This window comes from Canis lupus, chromosome 5 (genome assembly GCF_003254725.2).
Source record: "Canis lupus dingo isolate Sandy chromosome 5, ASM325472v2, whole genome shotgun sequence".
NCBI classification, from domain to species: domain Eukaryota; kingdom Metazoa; phylum Chordata; class Mammalia; order Carnivora; family Canidae; genus Canis; species Canis lupus.
In genome coordinates this window covers 81,499,036-81,522,464 of record NC_064247.1, presented here as the reverse complement: position 1 = coordinate 81,522,464, position 23,429 = coordinate 81,499,036, and the positions used below count along the sequence as shown (strand labels likewise).

Sequence of the window (23,429 nt, the reverse complement as noted above, 5' to 3'; positions counted from 1 at the left end):
ATAGAGATTACGTAAAAATAAAATGTTTTATTATTTTAAATTTATTTATTTATTTATTTATTTATTTATTTATTTATTTATTTATTATATTAGAGAGAGATTGTGTGTGCATGCACGCATGAGTTGTGGGGAGGAGCAGAAAGATAAAGAGAGAATCTTTATTTTTTAAAGATTTTATTTGTAGGAATGCCTGGGTGGCTCAGTGGTTGAGTGTCTGCCTTCAGCCCAGGGTGTGATCCTCAGATCCCGGGATCGAGTCCCATATCAGGCTCCCTGCATGTAGCCTGCTTCTCTCTCTGCCTATGTCTCTACCTCCCTGTCTTCTATGAATAAATAAACAAAATATTTTTAAAAAGATTTTATTTATGTATTTATTTGAGAGAAAGAGAGCAGGGGGAAAGGGCAGAAGGAGAGGGAGAGAAAGAATCTTGAGACTCCATGCTGAGCAGAGCTTGACATAGGGCTGGATCCCAACCACCTCAAGATCAGGACCTGAGCCAAAATCAAGAGTTGGACACTTGGGATGCCTGGGTGGATTAGCGGTTGAGCACCAGCCTTCAGCCCAGGGCGTGATCCTGGGGTCCCGGGATCGAGTCCTGTATCAGGCTCCCTGCACGGAGCCTGCTTCTCCCTCTGCCTGTGTCTCTGTCTCTCTCTCTCTTTGTCTCTCATGAATAAATAAATAAAATATAAAAAAAAAAGAGTTGGACCCTTAATCAACTGAGCTACTCAGGTACCCTGAGAAGGAGAGAATCCTGAGCAGACTTCACACTGAACATGGAGCCCAGCTGAGGTGGGGGGACGGAGGCTCAATCTCATGACCCTGAGACCATGACCTGAGCCACAGTCAAGAGTCCAGAGGCTTAACTGGCTGAACCACCCAAATGCCCCAAAATAAAATCTCTAAACCAAAAATAGTAAAGTCTCAAATTTGTTATATACCTTCTACAATTAAAAAAATAACATGACATACAAAACCATTGAACAATACACTTTAAATGGGCAAATTGTGTGGTATGTCAATTATATCTCAATAATGCTGTTTTAAAAAGCAAACAAGGGCAGCCTGGGTGGCTCAGCGGTTTAGCGCCACCTTCAGTCCAGGGCGTGATCCCGGAGCCCCGGGATCGAGTCCCATGTCGGGCTCCTTGCATGGAGCCTGCTTTTCCCTCTGCCTTTGTCTCTGCCTCTCTATCCCTCTGTGTCTCTATGAATAAATAAATAAAATCTTTGGGGATCCCTGGGTGGCTCAGCGGTTTAGCGCCTGCCTTTGGCACAGAGCGTGATCCTGGAGTCCTGGGATCGAGTCCCTCGTCGGACTCCCTTCATGGAGCCTGCTTCTCCCTCTGCCTGTGTCTCTGCCTCTCTCTCTCTCTCTCTCTGTGTATCTCTCACGAATAAATAAATAAAATCTTTAAAAAGAAAAAAAGAAACTGCATTTCTAAAAAAAAAAAGCAAACAAAAAACACACGATGTAATTAACTGAATAATTCTAATATTTAGAGGACAGTAGGAGGAGAAAGAGAAAGTGAGAGCTAAACAATCTTCATTTTTCAAATTACTGGGTCAGTACATAATATCTAAAGTTTATATCTAAAGAGCTAGTAATTATATATATCATTTAGAAATATGGAGGAAAATACCAGTAAATACCAACAATTAAAGTGTTGAAAGGGATTCCTGGGAGAATAGAACTGGGGAATGGGAGTACGAGGACGGAAGTTGCCAGAACTCTAGAATGTCCTTCATGCCTCCTCCAATTGCCACCCCATCAATCACAGACATGTTTTTTTTTGGTAGTCTTTAGTTTTTTTATTATGCTTTTTAAAAGATTTATTTATTTGAGAGAGAGAACGAGAGAAAATGAGAAGAGAGAGAGCAAGAGCAGTGCAGAGGGGCAGAGGGAGGGGGAGAAAGAGAATCCCAGCAGACTTGCTGCTGAGGACCAAGTCCTATGTGGAGCTTGATCCCATGACCCTGAAATCATGACCTGAGCCGAAAATGTAAGTCAGATGCTTAATCAACTGAGCCACTCAGGCATCCCTAGTGTTTGTTTTTTAAAATTGAGATATAATTGACACATAATGTTGTGTAACTCAGGCATTTTCTAAATATATGAGTTTGATGATAATATTTTGTTTACTATTTATTTTTTTTTAATTTTTTTTTAATTTTTATTTATTTATGATAGTCACAGAGAGAGAGAGAGGCGCAGAGACACAGGCAGAGGGAGAAGCAGGCTCCATGCACCGGGAGCCCGATGTGGGATTCGATCCCAGGTCTCCAGGATCGCGCCCTGGGCCAAAGGCAGGCGCCAAACCGCTGCGCCACCCAGGGATCCCCTTTTGTTTACTATTTAAAAGCTCAACCTGAGGGGCAGCTCTGGGTGGCTCAGTCAGTTTAACGTCTGGCTTCAGCTTGGGTCATGATCCTGGGATTGAGCCCCACTTTGAGCTATTTGTTCAGTGGGGAGTCCGTTTCTCCCTCTCTCCCTCTCTGCTTTCTCTCTCTCAAATAAATGAATAAAATTAAAAAAAAAAAAGAAAAGAAAAGGAGCTCAACCTGAGCATAAATCTCTGAACATTAAATTTAGCCTTTTCTGGTTTTTGTTTTGCTTTTTAAGTAGACTCTATGCTGAATGTGGGGCTTGAACTCACGACCTGGAGATCAAAAGTTGCATGCTTTTCCGACTGAGCCAGCCAGGCATCCCAAAAAACTTTTTATTGACAAAAAATATCCATACAGAAAAATTCACATACCATAGGCATACATAGCATGCTGAATGTTCACAAAATAAACACTCTCATGTAACCAGCACCCAGATCAAGATACAGCACTTTACTAGAACCCAGAAGCCCTTTTTCATGTCCACTTCCAGGCATTACCTACCCACAAACTGACTGTAACAGTATTGATCACTTTTGCCTGTGTTTGTACTTTATACACACGGAATAATAAGAGATTATTTTGTCCTGGCTTTCATTCAACATACTTTGAGTGATTCTTGCAAGTTTTATGTAACTGTCCTTGGATATACGCATCTTCAACTTTAGTAAAAAATGTCAAACTGTCTTCCAAAGCAGTTTTTATCCATATATACTGCCACCAGCAGGGTGTAAATATGCTTGTTGCTCCACATCCTTGCTAACACTTGGTATTGTTCACTTGTTGAATTTTTTAGCTGTCTTCACTATGAGTTTTATTTTGCATTTCCTTAGTTGCTAATAAGGTTGTCTACTTATTCGTATTCTTATTGACCTTTTGAATATCCTTTCTTATAAAGTTACTCTTCAAATATCGTGCCCATTTTTTTAAATTTTTTTTAAAATTTATTTATGATAGTCACAGAGAGAGAGAGGCAGAGACACAGGCAGAGGGAGAAGCAGGCTCCATGCACCGGGAGCCCGACGTGGGATTTGATCCCGGGTCTCCAGGATCACGCCCCGGGCCAAAGGCAGGTGCTAAACCACTGCGCCACCCAGGGATCCCTTGTGCCCATTTTTATATTGGCTTGTCTGTCTCTGGATGCAAGTCTTCTGTCAATTACATGTGTTGAAAATTTCTCCTGCTCTGTGGCTTGCTTTTTCACTCTTTTAAATGTTTTTTTAAAATAGTATTTTTAAAAAATATTTTACTCATTTATTTGACACAGTGAGAGGAAGAGCACAAGCAGAGGGATCAGCAGGCAGAGGTAGAAGAAGAAGCGGGCTTCCCACTGAGCAGGGACCCTGATGTGGGGCTCGATCCCAGGACCCTGGGATCATGACCTGAGCTGAAGGCAAACACTCAACCAGCTAAGCCACCCCCAGGTGCCCCTTTTTACTGGTATTTTATGACAAGCTTAAGTTACTAATTTTAATGTAACCCAATTTATCGATATTTTCCTTTGTCATTAAGGTTTTTTTTTTTTTTTTTTTTTTTTTTTTTTTTTTTTTTTTATGATAGTCACACAGAGAGAGAGAGAGAGAGGCAGAGACATAGGCAGAGGGAGAAGCAGGCTCCATGCACCGGGAGCCCAACGTGGGATTCGATCCCAGGTCTCCAGGATCACGCCCTGGGCCAAAGGCAGGCGCCAAACCGCTGCGCCACCCAGGGATCCCCATTAAGGTTTTTTATATCCAGTGTCCCTATACTGAGGTCACCAAAGTATTTGCCTACATTATCTTCTAGGAGTTTTATTCTTTCAACTTTTACATTGGATCAATAACATATTCAAATTAATTTTATATTGTGTGTTGCATTCTGTATGGTCTGAGCTAAGGGATCAAATTATTTATTATTTTTATTTTTCCAAATGAATATCTAATTGTCCCAATTTGTCCTTGTTCTCCTTTACATCATATCCCGTGGTCCCTCCTAACTTCTGGCTAGCTTATCTGTATAGACTAAGACTTAACACCAGATGCACAGGTAACAGACATAGATTGCATTGCTTTTTCCACTGGCTCCTACATATGCATGAAGTCCAATCCCAATGATAAATCTCTTATTTTATATCATTCATAGTGGATCTACTTATCTGATCAAACACTGACTGAAATAATACCCTTAAAGTGACAGAACTCACTCTACCAGATAGCAAGACTTGTTTGAAAACTACTGAGATTAAGACATTGTGGTATTGATACTGTGATATATAAATAAACACATAGAACAGAATTCGGAAATAGACTTACACATATATGGACATGATTTGTAACATAGGCTCTGTATATAACATATACATACACAGAGAGTATAATTTCTCTTTCTCCCAATTTCAAGTTCCCATGGAATGAACTTAGATCAGGTTCTGGCCCACTCTTATAGATCAGGAAAGGAAAGTTGCCAAAGATGGAGGGCCTGCAGTAAGCCAAGCAAATGAAGCTAGTTTCCTTTTCTTTTTAAGACTTGATTTTTTCCCCCTCCACTAAAAAAAATCAGTTTAATATTAAGACTTTATGTGAAAAAATCTAAAATCTTTACAGATTTTCTCTCTTGATATTTCCAAACAAGTTACTATTTATTTTATAAATAATATCAGCTTCAACTTCTTAAAAACACACACACATGGGGCACCTGGTGTTAAGTGCCCAATCCTTGGTTTCTGCTCAGGTTGTGATCTCAGGGTCATGAGATGGAGCTGTGAGTTGGGACTCCTGCCTGGCTCTGCACTCAACATGGAGTCTGCTTGGATTCTTTCTGCCTCTCTTCCCCCAGCTACCGCCCCCACCCTTGCTCTCTCTCTCTCAAATAAAGAAATCTTAACACACACACACACACACACACACACACACACACACAGTTAAACCTTTCAGAGACTCAAAATCCACCCATTGTCACATTCCATAATGGGATAGACACCACACAGAAGTAGATTCCTTTGTGCTCTTCTGTGGGCTCAGACTTTTAGCATAAGAACATGGTGAGATCCCTCTGTGCTTTCTGAGAAAGAGACAAAGCTAGAGGCCACTCACCTGGAGCAGCTGGGGCTAGACCTACAAGACTCATCCCCAACCAACAGCCCACCAGGCCCTACTCCCCTGCTCCCCAGGGAGAAGGAAGAACTTTCACACCTGGGTCCATATCCAAAATATTTATTCTCAGCATATATATACTTGTGTCTGGAGAACAAGGAGGGGGACTTTGTGAGACTTTGCCACAATGACCTCAGGGTAGGGGGAGGACTGGCCAGGTCACCAGAGACACAGAATGAGGATTGAGAATGTGGCAGCAGCCATGAGGCCTAGAACAAAGTATGGGGAGGCTTTCAAGGGCCTCTGGAGGACCTGGTTGATTGGCCCCTGGATCACCTCCAGATGTGTGGCCAGATGTTCACTCTGAGGCTGAGACAGGAGGTGGGAGTGGCAAGTGACCACCTGCCTGTCTGGAAACTCTGCCTCCACAGGGTTCTGCCCACTGTTCTCCTCTCTCACCTGGGGATGGGAGTCAGCAGTTAGTGGCTCCCATAGCAACCTCTCCTCACCTACTCAAACCACTGCACCATCCTTTTACCCAGGCCAACATACTTGTTCCACCTGTCTGAAGACCCGCAGCAGGTTTCCACGAAGAACACCTTGGAGCTCTTCCTCACTCCAGCCACGACTCAGCAACTCCTCTATCAGCACTGGGTACGTGGACACGTCCTCCAGCCCCTGAGGGAACCTTGTGGCAGAGAGTCAGCCAGCTGTGGAACCGCAGCCCTGATCCTGGTCCAGGGCCCACAGTCCCACCAGCCCCAATCACATATGCAAAATTGAAGGCTATGTTCTCCAGGCTACTGAATGTCACTTTGGAAGTTCCTTGAAGACTGAGTTGCTTCAGAGGCATTTATGCCCTGAGCAGATGATTGGCCCAAAACAGATGGGTTGGACTGGGAGTTGGGCATGTGCTGGGTAAATGAGCTCTGCTTGAGGGAGGAGAGTACTTAATGAATGTGATGATCTGGAGTGGGAGTGGGTACCAGGCCACTGGAGGGACAGGAACAGCCCAGGAAACAGGCCCTGGGAGTGGAGAGATATCAGGTGAGCTGGAAAACCAGACCCTATGGTCAAGGTCTGAAGGACAGGAGGACCATGGCATGGGAACAGAGACTAAAGGACTCCCTGCTGTACCCCTGCCCAAGACAAACCCCAGGGAAACACTCACCGTCCAGACCCATCATAATTCCCACCAATTCCGATGAACTCTGCTCCAATGACTGCTCTAATATGGTCAAAGTGATCTAGGGGGTAGGGATTAGTGGTGAGTAGCACTAGGCTGGAGTTAGCCCGGTCTGGGGAAGCTCAGCCCTGGCCAACTCTGCCCACAGCACTCCACACCATGGCAGCTGACTTCATGGAGCGCCTGGCCAGTTGTGAGTTTTGAAGCGACTATAGGCTTAGCAATGGACTTCAGAATTTTTTCTACCCAGGAGCCACCCTGCCTCTGGGTTCCTTGAGAGCCTGCCTGTACTGTCCAGAGATGTGAGAGCAAAGAGAGTCAGAGGCAGAGGCATTTGCTTCCCCCAAACACATCAGCTTTGACTGTGGTCCCAGGACTGTGGTCCCACAGCTTTGACTGTGGCAATGAAGAGCTGTATCTGCTCCCCTGAGTTGTCAGAGGTCTGCCCATTGCCCAACAGGTGTGCTCAACTGCTGGAACTGTCCTGAGGGCCCCGTGGCCATAGGCTCAAGCTAGAACTGCATAAGAGGTCAAAGTGAGGCTCACCTGCCACGGTGGACGTATTAGCAAACAGGTTACACTGAAGCACCCCCATGGACAGCGTCACCATCACAATGCCACCATTCTTCTTCTACAGAGATAAACAAATGGACACTCAGTTTGGCTCTTCTGGCCTGATGGCCTGGGGGCCCTGGGAGGACATTGCTCAGTCCTAACTTCAGGGGCTGGAAGAGACTTGATCTCTGGGTTTGTGGGTCCCTGAGTGGAGCCGGTTTGGCTGTGATTTTCAGAGATGGGGGAGGGTTAACCAGCCTTGAGTCCAAGGATGAGGCCCGGTCTAGTAGCTTTGTTCAAGGTCAAGAATATTTGTATGAAACATGCTTAGCTCTGGGTTTGAGGGCTGGGTAGCTACTCACAAGAAGTTGCAGGATGTCATCGGGAACATTCAGCAAACTGTTGCACACGGCCCTGGCAGCTGAGTGGGAGAAGATCACGGGAGCCTTTGACATCTTCAGCACTTGTCGTACCAAGGTGTCTGACGCACAGGACAAGTCCACCATCATGCCTAGTCGGTTCATTTCCCCTACCACCTTCTGCAGAGACAGAGTTTTGTTTTGTGTGTGTGGTTGTGAGGTGGATTGTTGTTGTTTGTGAGGTGGGGGAGATGTCAGGTATGCCCATATTTGCACATTATTTGTAGGGAATGGGTGGGGTGGGGTATGGAACAGGAGTCCTCACCTCGCCAAAGCTCGTCAACCCACTGACGTTGGTGTAGAAGTGGTGTTTAAACTTGGTGGAACTTTCTGCCCTGCAGGACAGCCAGAAGAGGTCAATTTCTCGAAGGCCATATCATGGGCTCTGTAGCCCCTCTGTTTGTCCATCCATCCCACCTCCAGAACAGAATAGGGATCTGGGCCAGCTGCTTTCCGGGAGTGTACCAGACCTGCTGGGAGTCCAGCCTCCTCCTCTGTGGACTCCTCTGCCCTCACCTCTTCCATCTACCATTTCATCCTGGCTAGGCACTATGCTCACCAGGGTGTGCTGCAGGTGAAGGTGAGTGTCAGGTAGCGTACTCCCAGCAGATAGAAACCACGCAGCACGGAGAGGCTGCTATCCAGTGAGTGACCACCCTCCACGCCAATGAGGCAGGCCAGTTTTCGAGTGCTGTTCAGACCTAGAAGAGGATGGATAATCAAGTGGTCAGGGCCCAGGACCACTACCACCAGAGTTAGGAGCTCACCATCTATCCCCCCATTTGCCAGCCCACCTGCTGCTGAGGTCACAAGATCCAGTTCAGAGTAGGAGGTACACATGCGATGAATGAGGTCAATTTGCTCCAGGGTGAGGCGCAGGGCATCCTGGTCCTGGGTCTGACATGGGGCATAGGCTGACCAGAACTAGAGGCAGGCCCCGGGATCTGGCATGAGATTAGGGTGGTCTCCAATGTCCTTGGCCTGCCACTCCTCCTCAGCCCCCAAGGTTCTTATTCAGGTCAGTGGCCCAGAATGAAATACTGCATGACCATGAAGCTTACTGCCAGCAACCAGACTGTGGACTGTGAAACGTCATTGTCTGCTGTTTATCCATGTGCTATGTGAATGCCCCAAGGCCAATCCACTATGTCCCTTTGGCTCTGGCAGCCCCCACGCTCACCAGAGATTTTCTGGTCACTCTCTGGTGTCCCCACAGAACCTGGGCATGCATGCGGCTGGCCTGTCTTGGCTTCCAGTGCCCCCACATTCCCAGCAGCCATGCTGTGGCACCCTGTGTATCTCTGTGGTACCTGGGCACCCACGAGGCCATCCTTAAGCTTGTCCAAGCTGGTCTGACCACGACTGAAATTGCGCAGGTTAACATCTTGCAGCCTGTTCTGGAAAAGCTGTCTCAGGAGCTGGGGCAAATGGTTGTGGCTGGGGGCATTAAGACAAGGTTAGAGGGGGAGACAGCACCTCCAGGTCACGCTGGGCACGCCGACATACCTGGTCCTGTCCTGTCCTCGTCCACCTCCCCCTATCACACAGGCAATGCAAAAGAAGTCCTGAGGTGCAGCTTTCGGAGGGGGGACGGGGTACACCAGGAGGGGGTAATGGGGCTCGGGGGCCCGGGGGACAGAGCGGAGGGCGCATCCCGAGGTGGCGGGAGGGAGCCTTCTCACTCGCCCGCCCGCCCTGCGCCCTGCGCCGCGAGGGCCCCTTCCTCCCGCTTAGGGCCGGGCTCGCGCCACCGCCCCACCGCGCACCTACGCACCCGTCCACGAGAGGGAAGTCCCGCATCAGGGCCCGCGCGCGCTCCCGCAGACTGGGGGAGCTGGGCGGGGCGGGCGTGGCCTGGGCGCGGGGCACGGGCCACCGCAGCAGGGACAGCAGGAGCAGGAGACGCAGCGGAGGTCGCTGGCGGAGCGCGGGGGTGGCCTGCGGGCGCAGGGGCCGCATGCTGCGCGGGGCCACACAGGCGGACGGGCCGGTCTTGGGGGGCGGCTGGGGGCGCAGGGCGACGATGGGGCCCGGCCGGCGATCAAGGTGACCCAGCGGCGCGGCCCCGTGAGGAGGAGGCTGGAGACGGTCGGCTTCCACACGGGCAGGGATCCGCGACGCCGCGGCGCAGCGTGACCGCCGGGGGCGACACAGCCCTCGGGCCCCCAGGAGGGCGCCCCCACGGGGCCACGCCGGGCCCTGCCGCTGCCGCTTCCCGGTTCCTGGGGCCCGCGGCCGGCGGGGCGGCGGGGTGGGCAGCAGTCTCCCCAGCCTCACCCTAGCCAGACAGTCGCAGGTCCACGGGGGGTTTTAGTTGTAGGAACGTGCCTCACCCTGCAAACCTTCCATGAAAAACACTGAATTCGATCTCTATGTTTTGACTGACAGAAAAAGGATTCTATTTCTAGTAAAAAATGAAATTTAAGAATAATATGATGGGAAACCATTTTGTTTTAGGATCTAGTATTGAAATTGGCTTCTGTAACGTGTTAACAGATGCACACAAAAAGATTCTAGATGCTAAACATTAATTAACAGTAGCCCTCTTGGAAAGGGGGTTACCCACTCCCTGGTCAATTTACATCACATCTTGTTTTCTGTCATACGGTCATCCTACCTGAGGGATGTCCTGAGTAGTGCTGGTGAGGGTTGGCCAGTTTGGTCAGAGGTTAATGGAGGCACCACAGCAGCTGAGCTTTGAAAGGATAGGGTCTGGATTGGGCAGGGGATGGAGAAGGCATTGGACAGTAGCCCAGGCAAAGGTCTGGTTTGCACAAGACAGCCATCTGGAAGGGAGGAGCTGCAAGGTCCTCAATGGCATAAAATAATGGGACAAGAGTTCTCACTGGTAAAAGGGCACCTGGTCTGACAGGATTTCACGCGGGGCAGAAATCCTCCTCCTTCAAGGCAACATGGTTTCCAGGATGGTCAGAAGCCTGGACAGTGTAATTCATTCTGCAGAAAAAGCCCTGATGCAGTCGAAACTGACCTCAGAACTGATCTCAGAACTGCATTTGGGTGGCATCTGGGCTTCCTGGGCCTGCACCAGATCCTACTAGGCAGAGAGGGGCCTATAGCACAGATTAAAATTGGAAATGCCCCTCCTTCTGTATCTGTGTCTGTCACCTGTTCTCCCACCAGGGCTCCCTAATAAGTGGGCCTCCCCCTCTGGGCACCAGGAGAAGAGCCTTGACCTCTGGTCACCACTGCCTCCTGTCCATCACTGGTCCCTTCTCATGCCTAGGGGTTAAGTACTAAATCTGACCCTGCTGCCTCTGGCCGGCTTTGGCTCTCTCAGGAGTACGAGAGAGAGAAAGAATGTTTATTCTGGTCTCTCCTGTACTGGGCTGTCGTTCCATGGGAGGCCTTCATTTAAGTCATATAAATGACGTAATGAATGATGAATTTGCTAATGGTTTATCAAAAGTTCAGGGGTGCCTGGGTGGTTCAGTGGCTGAGCATTTGCCTTCAGCTTGGATCATGATCTCGGGGTCTGGGATCGAGTCCCACATAGGGCTCCCGGTGGGGAGCCTGCCTCTCTCTCTGCCTATGTCTCTGCCTGTCTCTCTGTGTCTTTCATAAATAAATAAATAAAATCTTAAAAAAAAAAGTTCAGAAGTACTGGGGCACCTGGGTGGCTCAGTCAGTTAAGCATTTGACTTTAGGTTTTAGCTCTAACCATGATCTTAGGGTCATGAAATTGAGCCCTGTGTCAGGCTCCACACTAAGTGAAAAGTCTGCTTAAGATTCTCTCACCCTAGGGCAGCCCCGTTGGTGCAGTGGTTTAGCGCCGCCTGCAGCCCAAGGCGTGATCCTGGAGACCCTGGATCGAGTCCCACATTGGGCTCTCTGTATGATGCCTGCTTCTCCCTCTGCCTCTCTCTCTCTCTGTCTCTAAATAGATAAAATCTTAAAAAAAAAAAAAAAAATATTCTCTCACCCTTGGGATGCCTGGGTGGTTCAGTGGTTGAGCATCTGCCTTTGGCTCAGGGCGTGATCCCAGGACTGGGATCGAGTCCCACATCAGGCTCCCTGCAAGGAGCCTACTTCTCCCTCTCTCTGTGTTTCTCATGAATAAATAAATCTTAAAAAAAAATTAAAAGTTCAGAAGTATTGCACATACAGCTAATTCCTATAATAGTCTTAGGTGAAAGGAAAGGAACAAATGTTTATAATTAATTTTTAATGTCATCAGATTAATACATAAATGCCATTTCAAATGTCTGGTTTGGTTTGCTAAGAGTTATACTCTTCCTGATAATGACTGGGAAAATTGGGCAAAATATAAAAAGGCTCTGCCTCTCTCTCTGTGTCTCTCATGAATAAATAAATCTTTAAAAAAATAAAATCTTAAAAAAATATATATATATAAAGGATGTTCCCGAAGACATCAGAGAGTTCAACAAGATATCAGAAAATTACTTGATGAGGACCGAGGGAGGGTAGAAACCCAGAAATGAGGCCAACTTTCGGGCTGTGTCTTCCATGAGGGGTGCTGTGGTCTAAATAGACAATGATTCATGTCTAGAGTCCACCAAAGTAAGCAGGACCCTGATGAACACTTAGTTTTGAGTTTGAACACAAAAGAATGCACCTAGGAGAAAGAATGAATGAATGAAGCTATCCCAGGCCGGTAGCAATTCTAGTGATTAAGCAATTGTCTTTCAATTCCAGACGCGGTCTCCTATTCTCTGCTCTGTGAGGCTGGGGCTCAAACTCTTACCGCATTTCCTAAACTCCTAGCTGGCTTCCTGTTACATTCTGCCAATAGGAGCTACAGAGGAAACCGAAAGGCAGTTTCTGTGCCAGCAGTGATGGTTGGCTGTAATCCCCAACCTCTGGCTGTCACAGAGAGCACCCTTACCACTCGTGTTTAGAACACCTGCAACTGCTGAGCAAGATCGTCAAGAGGTCTGCTCCCCAGCAGCGCAGGGCACCCCCATAAGCCTCGGTCTTCTACCTCCTGTTTCCATTTTTTCCTAAATGGACCCTGAGCTGGATCAGCTCTGCTTGGAAGGATCTGTAAAGGGATTAGGTCATCTCAGAGTGCTACTCAATCCACCCAAAGGAGTCAAGAAAAGGGAGAAGAGGTAAAATGAACAGAAAGAACTATTAGCACTTTCTGAGTAATACTGCAGAGCACAGCCAATTTGGAGCCTGAGGCAAAGGGAAAATGTGTATCACTATATACATTTTTAATGTATTTTCAATGATGAACTTTTCTAGAACAATAAAATAGTTGAAAAATATTAGAGAACTGAAAAGTAGGTGTATTAACTCACAACATTATTTTATTCATACTCAAACCAGAATTTATTATAATTTTACTTACATGGCTTTAATGGAGGCAAACTCATGCGTAAAAATGTTTTTGGCTTTTTAAGCTTTTGTTTTAATCGTCTAATTTAGTTAACATACAGTATTAATTTAGTTTCAGGTGCACTATATTAGTATCAGCAATTGCATACATCACCTGGTGCTCATCACAAGTGCCCTCCTTAATCCCCATCACCTATTCCACCCATCCCCCACCGACTTCCTCTCTGGTAACCATCAGTTTGTTCTCTATAGTTAAGAGTCTATTTTTTTTTTTAAATGCTAGTTTTTTGTTTTTTGTTTTTTTTTAATTTTTATTTATTTATGATAGTCACAGAGAGAGAGAGAGAGAGAGAGAGAGGCGGAGACATAGGCAGAGGGAGAAGCAGGCTCCATGTACCGGGAGCCCGATGTGGGATTCGATCCCGGGTCTCCAGGATCGCGCCCTGGGCCAAAGGCAGGCGCCAAACCGCTGCGCCACCCAGGGATCCCAAGAGTCTATTTTTTGATTTGTCTTTCTCTTTTTCCCTTTGTTTCTTAATTTCCGTACGACTGAAATCATGTCTTTCTCCGACTGACTTATTTTGCTTAGCATTACACTCTCTAGCTCCATCCATGTCATTGCAAATGGCAAGCATTTCACCTTTTATGCTGAAAAATATTCCATATATATGTATATATATGCCTCATCTTCTTTATCCATTCATCAATCGATGGACACTTGGGCTGCTTCCATAATTTGGCTATTGTAAATAATGCTACTATAAACATGGGGGTGCATGTGTCCCTTTGAATTAGTGTTTTTCTGTTCTTTGGGTAAATACCCAGTAATGGGATTGCTGGATCCATAGGGTAGTTCTTTTTTTTAACTTTTTAAGGAATCTCTACCGTTTTCCACAGTGGCTGTACCAGTTAGCATTCCTATCAACAGTGCACAAGGGTTCCTTTTTCTCCACATCCTTGCCAACATGTGTTGTTTCTTGTCTTGTTGATTTTAGCCATTCTGAAAGGTGTGAGGGGACACCTCATTGTGGTTTTCATTTGCATTTCCTTGATAGTAAGTGATGATGAACATTTCATAAATAATATTTTCAAAACTACTTCTTAGTTCATTTTTTTTTCTTTTTATGTTAAGATTTTATTTATTCATTCATGAGAGACACACAGAGAAAGAGGCAGAGACATAGGCAGAGGGAGAAGCAGACTCGATGTAGGGACCTTGACCTGGGACTCAATCCTGGAACCCCAGGATCACACCCTGGGCTGAAAGGAGGCGTTCAACCGCTCAGCCACCCAGGTGTCCCTTAGCTCATTTTCTATTGAGAGATTGAATGCTTGGCAATTTCTCTTGACCAAGTGAGGATCTTAAATAATTTTTAAATAACTGCAGCTTGTTAACTTCTTTTGTAGGATGCCATCATGACTGGTATAGTTAATTTTTTTTTTCAAGAGGGCGCCTGGGTGGATCAATTGGTTAAGTGTCTACCTTCGGCTCAGGTTGTGATTCTGGGATCCTGGGGTCCTGGAATGAAGCCCTGCATCATGCTCCTTGCTCAGTGGGGAGCTGCTTCTAGCCTCTCCCTCTTCCTCTACCTGCTGCTCCCCCTACTTGTGCTCTCTCTCTCTGTCAAATAAATAAATAAAATCTTTATTTTTTAAGGCCATTTCCAAATTTTTGTAAAATTCCACAAAGCAAAATTTGTTAATTTTTATTTATTTATTAAGATTTTATTTATTCTTTAGAGACACAGAGAGAGGCAGAAACATAGGCAGAGGGAGAAGCAGGCTCCTATTGGGAAGTTCGATGTGGAGCTCGATCCCAAGACCTCGGCATCATGACCTGAGCCAAAGGCAGACATTCAACCACTGATCCACCCAGATACCCCCCTATTAATCAGTTTTTGAAAATCCAAATACAATGCTGATTTTAAGTATCATTATTGTGTGTTTCTTTTCTTTTCTTTTTTTTTTTAAGATTTTATTTATTCATTCATGAGAATGCACAGGGAGGAGAGAGAGAGGCAGAGACAGGCAGAGGGAGAAGCAGGCTCCACGCAGGGAGCCTGATGCGGGACTCGATCCAGGGTCTCCAGGATCACACCCTGGGCTGCAGGCGGCACTAAACCACTGAGCCACCGGGGCTGCCCTATTGTGTGTTTCTTAAAAGTTTTATTTTTAAAAATTTTATTTTTAAGTAATCTCTCTCTCTCTTTTTTTTTTTTTTTAAAGATTTTTATTTATTTATTCATGAAAGAGAGAGAGAGAGAAAGGCAGAGGGAGAAGCAGCCTGACGTGGGACTCGATCCCGGATCTCCAGGATCACACCCTGGGCCGAAGGCAGGCACAAAACCGCTAAGCCATCCAGGGATCCCTCTCTTTTTTTTTTTTTTTCAGAGAGAGAGCATGCATGCGTGTGGGCCAGGGAGGGGTTGGCACAGAGGGAGATGGAGAGAGAATCGCAAGCAGGCCTCAAGCAGGCTCTACATCAGGTGCTAAGCCTGAGGTCAGGCTTGATCTCACAACCCTGAGATCATGACCTGGTATGAAATCAAGTCAGACACTCAACCGGCTAAGCCACCTAGACACCCCAAATTAATGTGAGTTTTAAAAATATGACTGCTTTTAAGATCATCTCTTGTATTTGACTTCTTCAAGTTCAACTTTAAAGTACACAGTTTGGGGTTATTATGAAGAGGGCCACTTTAAATATTATTTCACATCCTTTTTTGGAAAACCTATGAACATATTCCTGTTGGGTATAGACCTGGAGTGAAATTGCTCAGTCATGGGGTCTGCATAGACTATTAGTATTAACTATTATTTTTATTAGGCATTATCTATTATCATATGTTATTTATTATTTTTAGCTGTCATTATTAGCATTAACTCTTAATTTTGGCTATTAGTAGTGCAGTTGTTATTACCATTAATGGCCTGTGGAAAAGACACTATGGTTTTCTAAGTAGCTTCTGCCTCTCAGAGAGGAAGTCCCTGAGAGGCAGAGGAGGGGTTGAGTTCACATCTAGGGAAGTTCAGTGATTGGAGGCCCTGTGGCCTATCATGTAGCCTGGCATCCTGGGCTCTGTCCAAATAGGAACAAAGATCATTTGTGATCCAGGCAGGTTCCCTTCTTGGGAATCTGAGCCAGAGTTCCCTTCAAATTCCCTGGGTGGTGGTCATTGAGTCAGGATGTGGACTGAGGTGAGCTATTGTGAAGCAGCTCAGAGGAAGATCCACTCTCCCACAGCTGGAACTACCCACTGTCTTCCTCAAGAGTTGAGTTCAACTATCTGGGTCTACTCAGGCCATGCTAGTGAGACTCAGGTCTTACCTGAGTAACTGGTGGCTGAACTGCAGGGTCCCCTACCAACCACCGGAATTGGGAACCTGTGTCACCAGACTCCACCACAGAGAAGGACAGTCATGCCTGGTTCCTTGTGTAAAACATTTATTTCAGGAAATGTTTGTGCCTGCATGATGGGGGAACATTGTGGGGTATCCGCAGCTGCCATAGTGACATTTGGTAGGATTAACTGGGTCACCAGAACCACAGAATGAGGACTGAACAAGCAGCAATAACTATGAGGCCTGGGGCCATGATGGGGAGAGATTTTGACAATGACTGTTTAGGGGACCACTCAGGTGAAATCTCAGTTAGTTTCTGGTATGGAGCAGGGTACTGTGTCTGATGCAGACGTGAGAGAACGGAGCGGCAAGAGCTGCTCAGCTGCTCATCCGGGAACTCATCCTCCAAGGGCCTTTGCCCCTTGCTTGCCTCCCGTACCTGGAGGTAGCAGTCAGTGGTCAGCAGCTCCCACAGCAACTCTGACATGCTTGCTCAGACCCCCGAGCTACTCTTTTGCCCAGCCCAGCATACCTGTTCCACCTGTCCAAAGACCCGCAGTAGGTTTCCTCGAAGGACACCCTGGAGCTCTTCCCTACTCCAGCCACGCCTCAGCAACTCCTCTATCAGAACTGGGTATGTGGACACATCCTCCAGCCCCTGAGGGAAACTGTGTGGCCGAGAGCTAGTCAGCTGTGGAACCTCAGCCCTATTCCCTGTTCATGACTCAGCCACAGCCATATGTGTCCAGGTCTACTGAACTCCAGCCCTGGTCAGATGTGGGAATAGGAGACTTGGAGAGGGTAAGTGATTCAAACCTGCTCTTTATCCTGCAGAAGGAAGCTCCTAACCTCTTTCAATATTCATAAACACTCACTGAATTGTACGGTTGAGATCTATGCAGAGAGACCTTGGTGGCTCAGTCAGTTAAGCATCCCACTCTTGATCTCAGCTCAGGTCATGATCTTGGGGTAGTGAATTCAAGCCCTGTTTTGGGCTCCAGCCTTTCACTGAATACAAAGTTTTCCTCCATTTACAGAAGGACCTAGACTGACATCCTGCAGGCACACACCAAGCTGCAGGCAAAGAAAATGGTCAGTTCACACCAGACTTTGCTAAGAGTCTGCTCAGAAGCAGTGGGTCAGGGGCACCCTGCTTGGCTTGTTTGGAAGAGCATGTGGCTCTTGATCTAAGGATTATGACTTCAAGCCCTGCATTGGATATAGAGATTACTTAAATAAATAAAACTTGAAAGAAAAAGATAGAGAGAGAGAGAGAGAGAGAGAGAGAGAAAGAAAGAAAGAGAGAAAGAGAGAAAGGAAGGAAGGAAGGAAGGAAGGAAGGAAGGAAGGAAGGAAGGAAGAAAGAAAGAGAAAGAAAGAAAGAAAGAAAGAAAGAAAGAAAGAAAGAAAGAAAGAAAGAAAGAAAGAAAGAAAGAAAGAAAAGGAAAGAGGACTCTGGGTGTGCAGAGATGCAAGGTGGGCCTAAAGGCGATGAAGACCATGGTGTGGTAGATATGATGTCTATTAAGCTAACCCCACAGCTAGCCCCAGACAAGCCACAGAGAAGCACTCACCGTCTGGCCCCATCATAATCTCCACCAATTCCAATGAACTTGGATCCAATGACTGCCCTGATGTAGTCAAAGTGATCTGAGGGATGGAGAGTCAGCACTGTGGGGCTTCCAGGGCAGGGATGCGTGGGAACTGCACTCTACTGATTCCCCTTCTTGCAGCCTGTAGGCCATACAGGCCTATTCCTTCATGGCCTGACTCCCAGTTCAAGGGCTTGAGAAAGCTGATCCCAGTTGACTCTAGACTGGAATTTAGATTTGGAGTGGACCCCATTTGGGCAATTTCTCATACAGGATTCACCCTGCCTCCAGTCTCCTTGAGAACTATGAGGGCTCCTTTCCATAAGTATAGAGGATGAGAGGGAAAAAAATACAAGTGACAAAGACCACAGAGATTTAAGGGGATGTTTAGTCCCTTGGTCAGAGGCAGGGGCAAGGAGTTTTGGGAACCCCTGCCGAGGCCCAGATGGTTGGCACCTGGGCTCTCTGTCTGACTGCCTCCCTTATATCCATGAGTGTCATAGTTACCAACTCTTGTGTCTTCAGCAGTTCCACATGGCACCAAGGTGCTTTATACCATCCATCATTGAGTTTTGGGGAGCGGTGCCTATTGCCTACAATAGGTCAGACCACTGGGACTATTCTGAGGCCCTTCCCTCAAGGCTTCAGGTCCAAATCAGAGCTGCTCAGAGAGCCCAGGCAGGGCTTACCTGCCACAGTGGACACGTTAGCTAACAGGTTGCATTGCAGCACCCCCGATGACAAAGACACCATCACAATGCCACCATTCTTCTTCTGCAGGGGTGGACAAATGGACACTCAGCTTGGCTGCCAGAACAACCACCTGTCTCTAGGCTCCTGTGAGGAAACTATTCAGCTCTGGCTTTGAGGTCAGAGGAGACATCACCTCTAGATTTGTGTGGATGGAGGAGTCTAAGCTCTGGTTGGGATGGAAATGTCTTGGAGTATTTACCACTTAGAACCCCCACACCTGAGTTCAAGAATTCAGGGGCTGTGGACTCTGGTTTTGTGGGACAGATGTTCAGCCTAGGGTTTGAGCAAGTTGAGGGAACAGGGGCTCAGGTTCAAGGGCTCCTGGTTTAAACCTCTTGCTTTAGGTTTGAGGGCCAGGGCAGTCTCTCACCAGAAGCTGTAGGATATCATCGGGAACGTTCCTGGCATTCTTACACACACCTCGGGCAGCCGAGTGGGAGAAGATCACAGGTGCCTGTGACACTTCCAAGGCTCGCCGAGCCACAGTGTCTGAGACATGCGACAAATCTACCATCATGCCCAAGCGGTTCATTTCCACCACCACCTTCTGCAGGGACAGGTTGGGGAAGAGGCATTAGGGATACACATGCATGTGCCCTTTTCTGTAGGGAACTGGTGGGGCATGTGAATTCATGTGTGGCAGGGTATGGCACTAGAGTCCTCACCTCACCGAAGCTGGTCAGCCCACTGACATTGTTGTAGAAGGGATGGATGCCCTTAGCTGAGCTCTCTGCCCTGCAGGATGACCAGGAGGCTGTCTGAATGGTGGCCCTAACTTAGTCACAAGAGCCTACTGAACCCTCTCTACCTGCAACCCCTGGAGTGAGAGCAGGGACTCAAGCTGGGCTGTGCCTGGCAGGAGGTGGTCCCTACTGGGGATCCAGTCTTGTACCAACTCCTGCTCCTCTCTCCACTCCAGGGTCAGTTTCAGATCCCAGGGGTAAAGCTTGGTCTGAGCCCCAGTATGATCTTGGGCATGTCCCTGCATCAGTGGGTGCATACCATTTGCACTGAGCTCACCAGGGTGTGTTGCAGGTGTGAGTGAGTGTCAGGTAACGCACACCCAGCACGTAGAAGGTACGCAAGATGGAAAGGCTACTGTCCAGTGAGTGTCCTCCCTCCACACCAATGAGGCAAGCCAACTTCCGGGTGTTGTTCAGAGCTGGGGGCAGGTAGGTCAGGTGGTCACATTCAGAGACTCCGGTATTCAGTCAAGTCCCTAACACCCCCCACCAGTCTGCCTACCTTTAACTGAGGTCACAAGCTCCAGCTCAGAATAGGAGGCACACATGCGGCGGATGAGGTCAATTTGCTCCAGGGTGAGGCGCAGGGCATCCCGTTCCTGGGTCTGGCATGGGACGTAGGCTGACCAGAACTGGGGGAAGGCCAAGGGTTGGCTTGGGCAGGGGTTGCTTTGGAGTTCCTTGACAGCCCACATGGCAAATGTGGTCACATGTAATGCAATGGTTGTCTCTGGTACTTGGATGCCTACCAAACTAATTCACTGTGAGCCCTGCAGCCCCCAGCATCCATATGGTAGCATTTGGGGGGGCCCTACAGTAACTGAGTTCCCTTGTGACTAACCTGTGCTCTCTGGGGCTTCCACACTCCCCCTCAGCCATGCTGTGTCCCTGTGGTACCTGGGCACCGACGAGACCGTCTCTAAGCCTGTCCAGGCTGGTCTGGCCACGGCTGAAATTGCGCAGATTGACATCGTGTAGCCCCTGGCGGTAAAACTGCCTCAGGACAAGGGGCATGTCATTGTGGCTGGAGGGAGGGCAAGGCAAGGTCAGGTCAGGGGCAAATGGGTGCGCTTCTTAGGCCTTAGGATCAAGCAGGACGTGGGTCAAAGTTGGTGGAGGGGGATGTCCCCCACACCACAGTCACACAGACTGTACCAGAACCCCTTGAGGCCTACGCTGGGGGTTCCCACCAGGGGCAGAGTGACAGACGAAGGGAAAAGGCATCCACGGATGCTGGGAGAGTGAATCACTGAGGACCTGAGGACCGCTTCCCCTGCCCTGGGGCTCCCCTGCCCTGGGCCGGGCTCGTGTCCACCGCCCCACCCTGCACCTACGCACCCGTCCACGAGAGGGAAGTCGCGCATCAGGGCCCGCGCGCGCTCCCGCAGACTTGGGGAGCTGGGGGTGGCCGGCCGGGTCGCGGAGCTGGAGGTGCCCGGCGTGGTGTGGGCGTCGCTTACCAGCCGCGGCAGCAGCAACACTAGGAGGAGCCGGCGCAGGGGTGGCCCGCGGGGCGCGGGGGTGCGCTCCAGGCTCGGGGGCCGCATGCTGCGCAGCGCACTGGCAGCCCTTGTCGAGAGGGGTGCGTGAGAGGGGTGGCGAGGGGCAGAGGGCGACGGGAACGCCGACTCGGGCCACCCCGGGCGCGCCGCCCTCCCCTCCCCTCCCCCCTCCTTTCCCCTCCCCTCCCCCTCCCTTCGCCTCCCCTCCGCCCGCCCCCGGCCCGCAAGACCTCACCCCCTGGGCGCTGGGCGCTGGGCGCTGGGCGGGCCCTCGGTGCCCGTGGCTTCTCCTCGCCGCCCCGCCGGGGCGCGGCCGGGCTGACCCAGGTTGCTCTGCCACCGCCTCTAATCCTGCTGTCCGAGAGAGAAGTCTTAGGGCGCCCCGCGCAGGGCAGCCCTCAGCCCTGAAGCCTCTCTCCACCCCGTCAGGTGCCCAATTAGGCCGGACCCTGCGCCAGCGCCCCGAGGCCACATGCAAAGGTCTCTGGCCACAGTACCCCGCGGCTCTGGCTCCCGGTGCCGAGCCACAGTGGGGGTGGGGGAGGGAAGGGACAGTTTCTGGGAATGGGGGGTTGACCTTGCAGACTTCGCAGTGGTCCTCTGCCCTGACCTCTCCCTCCCCTGCCTTCCTCCCTTGCCTACCCGTCCATCCCCTGGGGGGCTCAAGCTGAAACTGGGAACTGTCGGGGCGCCCCTCCCCCAGTCTTCCCCAGCTTCAGGAAAGAGCTAGCTCCTCAGGAGATGCTACACCTCCCCAGGGTCTGAATGGAGGGACTTTGGGGATGTGAACTGAGCAAGCATCTGAGGAGGGTCCGGGGTGGTTAACTGAACAGAGCAGGAACTCAGTAAGCGATTTGAGTGGAAGGAAATTGAGTCAGTTTTAGGGCAGCACAGCACCCCTCCCCCCATCCCAGCACCCCTCCCGCCCCAGCTGCTGGCTGAGCTGTCGGTTAGGATCCCTCCTACCTCAGTGTGGAAGTCCTCAGTGTATGAAGTTAGAGGTATGGGTCCTGAGGAAACGCCTGGCATCTGGGTCCTGAGGCTACATCCGCCTTATCTTCCAGCTCCTGTGGCTCTAGCTCTCCAGAAAACTCCAGGCTGAGTTGCGTCTTTCCTCTGAAGGCCCCACCCTCCTTCCCAGCCCCAGGCCCTTACCCTGGCTGCCTCCTCCAGGAACCACCTCCCTCCACCAGGCACCACACAAACACAGGGAAATGCATCTTCTCAGAAGCTCCGCCACTGAGAGGCTTCGAGGTCTCTGCCCAGACTCCGTCCCCAGCCTCTCAAGCTTCTACACTGAACCTTGGCACCCCCTGGAGCTGCTTTGACTTTGGAACCTTTAACAGGTGGCAGGCGTGACCAGTGCAGGGGTAGTGACCCAAGTCGGAGGACTGGAGACCCTAGAAACCACCCTAGAAAGGAAATGAGCAAAACTCTGCAAGAGGCTCTAGGGGTCCTGGGCTACCCAGCAGAGGCCGCCCGGCTTGGGCTTGGGTATATTTGAATGATTGTGCAAATGGTGGTGCCCGGTGCGGGCAGGCAGGGGTGAAGGGCTACCCAGTGGCGCTGTGCTGGATGTCGGTCTGCTCTCTGACTACCGCGGCTGGAAGGTTCTCTGGCAGCCCCACTGCAGAGTGGGAGTCCCCCAGGGTCTGTGCTTGCCCTGGGTGGCTGGGGAGCCCAAACTCAGACCCGGCTCCCTCCTTTCTCCCCTCACCGCTGGCCTGCAGCCTGGTACCTACTCAAGCAGCGGGCTGAGTGAGGAGAGGGAGGAGAAACTCTTATGGCCGGTCTCCAAGACAAAAACTTTGTTTGGGAGAATAAACAACTTGTCTGTTCTACTTTTAATAGCCCCCCAGGAAGTGGGGTAGGCAGGAAATCCAGAGCAAACAGCAGCTGCTAACAGAGAAGGGAGAATTTATTTAGCTTTTCAAGGTTTGTTAGCTTTTCTCCAAGGATCAGATGTCTTACATCCCAAGGCTCGGAGGAAACTCTAGCCCAGCAGAGACAGGTGGTGCTGAGCCATAGCAAGTGGGCGCCATCTCTGTAGAAGGTCAACCAGGCAGCTTAATTTTCAGCAATGTTCAGCTTCAGTCCCTAAACTGACTGGCATTGCTAGTCACGGCCTCGAGGTGACCATACAAGGGCAATCACAGAAACACAGACATACCCAGCCCCTTATACACTCAGGGACATGAGAACACTCATACTCAAGGGGTGGGTGGGTTTGAGCCAACTGGACGGACTGTTCTCCTTTTTACGTTGTTTGAGGCCTTCTCTCTGCCCTGTCCTGTGCAGGGGGAAATAAGCAAGCACTAAAGAAGCCTTGTCCCATTCCTTCCTTCCTCTCTCCTGTCCTCTCTCCCTCCTTCTCTTCTCTTCTCTTCTCTTCTCTTCTCTTCTCTTCTCTTCTCTTCTCTTCTCTTCTCTTCTCTTCTCTTCTCTTCTCTTCTCTTCCCTTCCCTTCCCTTCCCTTCCCTTCCCTTCCCTTCCCTTCCCTTCCCTTCCCTTCCCTTCCCTTCCCTTCCCCTCCCCTCCCCTCCCCTCCCCTCCTCCTCTCCT

At 49.3% G+C, this 23,429-nt stretch overlaps 1 protein-coding gene across 5 annotated transcripts; it reads right to left on the bottom strand.

Moving 5' to 3' along the window:
• Positions 1 to 5,560: 5,560 nt before the first annotated feature.
• Positions 5,561 to 22,183, bottom strand: LOC112646521 (dipeptidase 2). Of its 5 annotated transcripts, none has more exons than XM_049109662.1 (11): positions 20,704 to 20,948; positions 20,263 to 20,389; positions 19,868 to 19,997; positions 19,643 to 19,784; positions 19,288 to 19,357; positions 18,993 to 19,169; positions 18,559 to 18,643; positions 17,852 to 17,927; positions 16,810 to 16,945; positions 10,234 to 10,328; positions 9,825 to 9,958 (listed from the first exon to the last, which is right to left on the bottom strand). In XM_049109662.1, exons 1-11 carry the CDS (start codon positions 20,910 to 20,912, stop codon positions 9,946 to 9,948), a joined length of 1,260 nt encoding a protein of 419 aa, XP_048965619.1. In that variant the 5' UTR covers positions 20,913 to 20,948; the 3' UTR covers positions 9,825 to 9,945. The 5 variants fall into 5 exon arrangements, with proteins under 5 accessions (XP_048965618.1, XP_025282380.1, XP_048965619.1 ...); XM_035715722.2 differs by lacking the exons at positions 9,825 to 9,958; positions 10,234 to 10,328; positions 20,704 to 20,948 and adding exons at positions 16,364 to 16,716; positions 21,103 to 21,218; positions 21,834 to 22,183; XM_049109661.1 differs by lacking the exons at positions 9,825 to 9,958; positions 10,234 to 10,328; positions 16,810 to 16,945; ... (5 more) ...; positions 19,868 to 19,997; positions 20,263 to 20,389 and adding exons at positions 5,561 to 5,915; positions 6,009 to 6,144; positions 6,628 to 6,703; ... (4 more) ...; positions 8,411 to 8,540; positions 8,927 to 9,053 and having other exon boundaries at positions 20,704 to 20,927.
• Between the last annotated feature and the right edge of the window lie 1,246 nt (positions 22,184 to 23,429).

Coding starts and splice junctions, on each gene's coding strand:
- LOC112646521 (XM_025426604.3), bottom strand. CDS start 20,912: ATGCGGCCCCCGAGCCTGGAGCGCACCCCCGCGCCCCGCGGGCCACCC. Junction 19,785..19,867: donor GCTTGTGACCTCAGTTAAAG/GTAGGCAGACTG, acceptor ACCTGCCCCCAG/CTCTGAACAACACCCGGAAG. Junction 19,170..19,287: donor GGCTGACCAGCTTCGGTGAG/GTGAGGACTCTA, acceptor CTGTCCCTGCAG/AAGGTGGTGGTGGAAATGAA.